Source organism: Entamoeba invadens (assembly GCF_000330505.1).
Source record: "Entamoeba invadens IP1 unplaced genomic scaffold scaff_1105074724509, whole genome shotgun sequence".
Lineage (NCBI taxonomy): Eukaryota > Evosea > Mastigamoebida > Endamoebidae > Entamoeba > Entamoeba invadens.
The window spans coordinates 45,260-52,238 of NW_004191926.1; the positions used below are offsets into that span (position 1 = coordinate 45,260).

At 29.6% G+C, this 6,979-nt stretch overlaps 4 protein-coding genes across 4 annotated transcripts; all 4 read right to left on the minus strand.

Annotated features, from left to right (window-relative positions):
- Positions 1–731: 731 nt before the first annotated feature.
- Positions 732–2,315, minus strand: EIN_306030 (hypothetical protein; the record flags this gene model as incomplete). Its single annotated transcript, XM_004186005.1, has 1 exon — positions 732–2,315. One exon carries the CDS (start codon positions 2,313–2,315, stop codon positions 732–734), a length of 1,584 nt encoding a protein of 527 aa, XP_004186053.1.
- An 834-nt stretch (positions 2,316–3,149) lies between these two features.
- Positions 3,150–3,723, minus strand: EIN_306040 (hypothetical protein; the record flags this gene model as incomplete). The annotated part of the gene is made up of 3 exons (XM_004186006.1): positions 3,150–3,537; positions 3,597–3,600; positions 3,684–3,723. The coding sequence occupies 3 exons, from the start codon at positions 3,721–3,723 to the stop codon at positions 3,150–3,152; spliced, it is 432 nt and encodes a 143-aa protein (XP_004186054.1).
- A 504-nt stretch (positions 3,724–4,227) lies between these two features.
- EIN_306050 (hypothetical protein) lies at positions 4,228–5,292 on the minus strand (the record flags this gene model as incomplete). Its single annotated transcript, XM_004186007.1, has 1 exon — positions 4,228–5,292. The coding sequence occupies one exon, from the start codon at positions 5,290–5,292 to the stop codon at positions 4,228–4,230; it is 1,065 nt and encodes a 354-aa protein (XP_004186055.1).
- A 160-nt stretch (positions 5,293–5,452) lies between these two features.
- EIN_306060 (hypothetical protein) lies at positions 5,453–6,109 on the minus strand (the record flags this gene model as incomplete). The annotated part of the gene is made up of 1 exon (XM_004186008.1): positions 5,453–6,109. One exon carries the CDS (start codon positions 6,107–6,109, stop codon positions 5,453–5,455), a length of 657 nt encoding a protein of 218 aa, XP_004186056.1.
- Positions 6,110–6,979: the final 870 nt, after the last annotated feature.

Here is a 6,979-nt window from a genome sequence, read left to right on the forward strand (position 1 = left end):
AAGATGCACACCACAGAACTTAAAATCCACATCAAAAAAACTTTGTTGTAAAATTTTGTGGAGACATCACTCACACTTGTTATTTGATAAAACGAATAAAAGTCTACAACAATTCCACCAACTCCTAACAACTTTTTGTCACTTTTTGTTTGATTAATTTCACTCGTTTTGTATGTGATTGGTTGAAAACAAAACAAACAAAACTGACCATCCCAAACGTTCCAAATAACAACACAACTATAGTCCTAAAACTACTCAAATCTTCACAATACTGCCGACAACACTCTTTACATCGTGTAGGCATTTTTAATTTACAGTTTTCATTTTTGATTCGATTTTTTTGTATAAACTTGTTAATACTTTTGAAGCCAATAAAACCCTATTTTTTAAGTCAAGTTCCCAAGTAAAAAAAAACAGAAGCTTTTTACTTCGCATTTGCTCAAATAAATTCGTTATATTTTCATTAGTAATACGTTCTAAATATATTATATAGATATTACCACAACCAGGCGTATTAATTTTTTGCCTCGTTTTTGTTTTAAAAAACAGGGGGCTGGTGTTAATTTTTTCCCAAAAACGTATTTTTAAAAGAAAAAACATTCTATAAAATAAGACTGAAGCATTTTTGGGATTCGGCATTCACTGTGTAAATTTTGGTAAACGCCTGGTTGTGGATATTACATTGATATTATGTATCAACAGAATTTTTATTATAACAAGTGAACAATGTATTATTTATCAACGAGTTTGTAAACAGAGATCCGCTTCAATTTCGACTTTGTTGTCCCCGTCAATGCACGCCTCACTTTCCCATATTCATAACTCGACTGTCCAAGTATACAATTCCACACTCCAACATTCTTTCGGATCAACATCTTCCCAACTTCAACATCTCCATCACCAAATTTGAAAAGTTTAAAACTCGACTCTCCACCAACAAATATCGCCGTTTCACTCTCACTCTTCTTCATGTCAAATTTCATTGGAGAACCCAGCCGCCCATTCGATCTCAGAGAAAACAAAAAGGCGTTTTTGTCATCAACAAATTCGTCAAGTTTGATCTTCTTTGTTGTGACTCCGCCAAACAAATTGAGTTGGTCGTCTTCAATCAAAAAGACTGATTTCTCAACGTCTTCAAAACGGGTGTGTAAAAGACTTGCAGATTTTTCAGCGGAGTCCACAGATGTATCAAAAAGTACTTTGTCGAGTTTACAAGAGCTCCATTTTTCTATCTGCACCTTTTCTATGAAGTTTAAAATATCCTTTTTCTCGCCTTTTCCCATTTCAGTAGACTTCTCCGTTTTAAATGTTGTTGTTGGTAACAAATTCTGCGTCTTTTGTGAACTCTTTGTCTCTTTATCACTCTCATGTTTATCGACTTTAATTGATGGACTCTCCATATTGCTTTCTGAATGAGAAAAAGGTGTTTTGTATGCAGGTTGTGTCGATTCTTTGACTTCATTAACGACTGATGGCGTTTTTGTTTTTTGAGGAATCGGTTGAATTTTTGAGATTTTTATCTTTTTGACGAGTTTATTACGTGTCTGTGGGGTATGGGACATTACATCCGTTTCATTGCTTGCGTCTATAGTTATGATCTCATTTTTCGATAAACTATTGTTCGTTTTTTTATCTTGGTTTTTAAGCTTGAAGAAAGGTATTTGTGGGAAGTATGGATTATCGACATGTTTTGGTTGGAGGTCGATGTCTGGAATGGCGTCAAAATTCTCGTCACTTTGAACGTTTTGAATATTTTTGATGCTGTCATTGTCACATTTGTCAGACTTTTTAACATTCACATCTTTCATTTTTGTTGTAGTCTTTTCTTCTTTTTTAACAATTTCGTTTGGAATGGCTTTGGAATTTTCATTGGTATTTTTCTTGATAGAAATTGGGTGTTCCTTTTCAATAAGAACTTCCGAATTTTCAGATATTTTTAATTCGGTGTTGTGATCTTCGATTTCTTTGTTTTCATTAATTAAATTGTCTTTGTCTTGATCAATCTTGTGTTCTTTCTCTATAGCAAATTCTAAAATATTGTCTTCGAGTAACACAGAGTCTGTTGAGAATTCATCTTTGTTTTGTTTTGAGTTGGAGGAGTCATCACTTAATATTGGATATTGGTCCAACTTTGAAAGAGCCGAGTCGGTACTCTTGAGATAATTATTGTTGACACTAAGACGAAATGTCATCTCCTTTTTGCGGTACGAGTTCTTGCTAAGCTCTTCTCTGAATCTTTTGTTTTCAAAGTCCTTTACTTTTTCAATGAGGGTTGTTGCTAATGTGTCAGAAAACGACTTCTGTGTGTTGAGCATCTTTTTTGAATCGCTCAAAAGTTCGTGAAGGTCGTCAATAAAAGATAAAAGCAATTCAATTTGTGTGGACATTTTTTCGCAAAGGAAATTAGTTTTTTGAATTGATTTTAAAGTTCTTTTGATGTGTTCGCTGTTCTTCTCAGTGATGGTTTCGTCACTCGCATTTTTTTGTTTTGGAAACATTTTCATATAAGCAGAAAGGTTGTGTTGTAAAATGTTCAATGTGCTGTCAATTTTCGACTTATACTCACAAAGATAGTCAAAGGGGCTTTGGCGCTCCATTGAACTTCTTTTTAATTGTTCTTTAGAAATTTAGGTTTTTTAAATTATTTTGATTTAGTTTTCAATTGGTATTGTTTAAATTTTTCAAAAACTTAAATTCCATTCTTTTTAAAAATATATAAAATAATTCGATGTTAATTATATTTTTTTATTATTTTGATAATTATTGAATTATCATGTTGAATGTAAAAGTGTTTTAAATCTCTTTAATTTGATAAACAACCACATAGTCGAACAAAAGTTCAAAAAATGTATTGTTATTGAATTAAATTATTTATAAAAAACAAGTTTTTGTAATATTATTTGTATGAAATTTATGAAATAACAAGTAATATTCTTTGTGTTTTAATATGTTGCTTTTATTATTTAATTATTCACATAATTAATATAACTGAAATGATTGCAACAACTTCGTTTTTTCAAATACATTAAATAAAATACAAACAATGTAAAAAATACTTCCTTTTTTAAAATAACTTAAATGAGTATATTAACAATATGAACATTACAATTGTTTTTAACATAAATTAACAACTTAAATCGTTATATTCTTCATACGGCAACACAGATTCCTGTGTTATTCTTATTATCATTTGGAGATTTATTTTCTAACGTGTTAATATGCTTAATTTCCTTACGGTTCTCAAGTTGTTGACTGTCAAGTATTTCGGCCAAAGTTTCAGTCACCAAAAACATCGCGTTTTGGTGAGTAATTTTGTCAATTTTGAAATAATGATCGACATTAAGTAAATACTTGACTTCTAATATTTCCTCATCAGTAACAACTCTCGAAGAATCATCATTGCTATTCATTTCAGCAAGAACCAAAATCGAATTTCCATCTATTTCATTTTCTAGATTCTCTTTAATAACTTCTTTCATATCCACATATGTTCGATGGTTCGTTGCAGAGTACATATATATTATAGCAGAACACCCTCTTAATGTTACTCCATTATTAATATTGTTATGTTTATCAAAAATAAATAACATAAAAACACACCTGTAATACGCACGAGATATACTCATATATTTGACATTAACATCTACAGTTGAATGTTATAGTAAATATAATGCAACACAAACTTGCATCCCACAGTGACACTTTGACTAGATTTCTATCCATAATTAAACATTCATTCTTTTTGTTATTATTGGTATTACTACGTTTATTAACAAATTAAATAGTTATTAAAAGAAGTTGATATACTGCATTACAGTCGATTAAATGTTAATTGGTTATACATCCTACAATAACGACTCTTATTTATAGTATTATGAAATTGGTTTGTAAATGAATGACACAACAAATTTATGTGTTAAATTATTACTATTATTTTCATAAATAACAAACTACAAAATCGACCCCAATCGAGTCTATGTAATAGCCCGACAGTTGTGGATATTTGAATCGTTGGAGAAGTTGTTGTTTACCAATATCATTGCTACCCACAAGTAATATTTTAAATGTGTTACAAATTGGAGCTATCATATATATATATAATTTAGAGAGATCTTCCAATTGACAGTGATGTTTATAATTAACTATTTATTAATTCAAATGAGGAGCACTTATTAGATTAAGTGTTTATGTTAATAGAAATGATTAAATTGTATACAAAATAATGATTTAAATAATTGTAAATTCACGTAGTACCGATTGACTAGCAAAATCGATGAAACTTTTAAAGTTGCAAAAATCGTTTCCGGCCCCACATGGAAGTTTCACAACCTTCGAATTAAAAGAAAATCGCAACACTATTTCTCCGTCTTCCTCTTCGAAAAATTCAATTAACAGATACGCTCCCAAATTAATAACTTTGTCACATTTGATACCACAGCATGCCAAAACAAGGAGAAGAGTAATATCATGGCCCGAGTAATGATGATACATGACGTCATCCTTCTTATTCAGTGAATTTTGCACGTCATTTATAACATCAAAAACAAAAGGTTTTGCCATATTTCTCGTCGAAACGTCATCGCCCAGTCGTAAATAAAACCACTCAATTTGCGAGTTGACTGTTTCAATCATTTCTTCATCGGTAAATTCCTCGACTTTCTCGCAAACGCTTTTGTCGAAGATTTCGTGTGTTTTGTAAAACAAGAAAAAATCGCCCAGGCAAAAAATTTTCGACGAGAATTTGTGGAGCGAAAAAGGTTGCGAAAAAATCTCGCAGAATTTTTTCTCGAGAAAAATGTATTTTTCGTTTTTCTCAAAAATTTTGTTCGACGTCTTGATGTTTTGCATGACGACTTTACTCAACTCGCCATCGCGTTCAAATGTCATATTTTCATTTTCTTTATGTTCAACGATGTCTGGAAAGAATGAAGAAATGGTCTGGAAGTCTTTTTTAAAAAATCCTTTAAAAAAGGCGACTGCTGAATCGACTGTTCTTTGTATTTTAGTTGACCGAATTTTAATATTTTGGAGTTTTAAATTGGAAAATTCGTTTGGATAATGCGATAAATACTGTTGAAAAGAAGTCCCTGCATCTTTCATCTGTTCTTTCCCTCTCTCAGTTAAATCACCAGTCTTTTTATTTTTCTGAATGTTTTGTGGAAGTAAATTAAAGAAAAAGGGGAGTCTGTCACCATGTCGTGTGATGTAAACAACGTGCACCAATTTTTTATTAGCAATTGGTTGTAAAGTAATCGGTACAATTTTGTTGTACTCTTCGAAGATCTCGACCATTAATTATAAGTTTGAATTCGTTGTTTCCTTTCAATATTTATTTAAACGATGTTAAAAATAAAAAACAGTTTCTTCTCCAATTATTTTAAATTTTATTTACAACAGATATAATTGAAACAATTTTATAATAGAACAACAAATAACACTTCATTAAATTTAATTAGAAAAGAGCCATTACATATAAAAATAGAACCAAAACAACACCGAATGCGTTGTCTACTGGTTTTACTTCAGAATTAATTGGAGTTTCTGAGGGTTCTGGAACATCGGGGTCGTCAGTAACTCCATAACATTTCACAAATACGTTATCAACACATGCATTGCACTTATAATTGACATCACCTTGTCCAGTTGATTGTCCTTCACAATTTGCACCATAATAATAATTTCTCAGGTAATACTTTCCTTTGTCTTTTACAACAAGATACTTTTGCGGTTTGGCATCATTAAAGCACTGGTCAGTGTAGTAGATACCGTCATAACTTCCATTTATATGTGCACACCCAATGTCGATATCAGACACAAATGCAATGTCATTCATTACCAAGTCTGTTTCAAATGCAGGTTTATATACCAAAACAGGTGATGCATCACCTTGGCAAACATCGTCGGTAAATTCAGACTTCGTAATTACTGGTGGATTGACTGGAGCAATTGTTTGATACATTATAGAACCCCCAAGCTTCGTATAACATTGGTTGTCTGTGTATTTCCTTCTTAGGGCCTTACCATACTTGGATTGGTTTTCCCATACAGTAAATACCATTGCTTTGGAACATACATCACAAATAAATAGCGAGAACAAGAGCAAGAACATTTGTTTGGTTTATAACAAGATCAAAATGGATTATATCCAAGTGGAAGTTTGTATGAAAACAAACAACCTTATTCTGCTTTTAAAAAAGATATTTTTGTTGAGGGGTTGATATTTTAATTATTCAACGAGTCATTTTTTAATATTTTTGAATTAATTAACGTGCAATTTTTTATTAATTATAATGTAATATTATAACATATAATTATATTTTAGTTTTATTAATAAAATTAAATGTTAATATATATATATATGCTAATTAATTCTTTTAAAATAAATAAAAATTAGTATACTATATGTTTATAGTTTAATATACAATATTTTTTTTATTTGACCATTAATTTTTTAAATAGAACAATATAAGGGCAATTGAAACAAAGAAAAAAAAATTTATTGTTCTGATTCGGCATTATTGACTTGATTTTGTTAAATAATGTTATTTCCCATATTATTTCAATTGGGTTTTTACCAAACAGTTTAAATACTAAAAAAATGGACTAATTTAACTATAAATAACCAAAATCAATTTTTATTATTTAATTTTAAAATAGCAAAGTTTAGTTTTTAATAAAATTAATATTAAAAATATAATATTTGTGAAATATTTTGTTTTATTATTTCTTTAATTAAATTATAGTTAATAACTATTTTTTATTAAAATTAATAAATAAATTATAACTATTGTAAAAATTGTGAAACACTTAAAAACATTTTAGTTTATTATTTTTTGTTATTGATAAAAGAAAAACCCTTTTTGTGAAAAGTTTTTACAAAAATGCGTTTTGTTAAATATTTCCCGAAATGTTCTACAATACAAAACCGAAAATATAACCAAATCTAAAATTTGAAACAATAAAAAAAGTTAAAACCTTG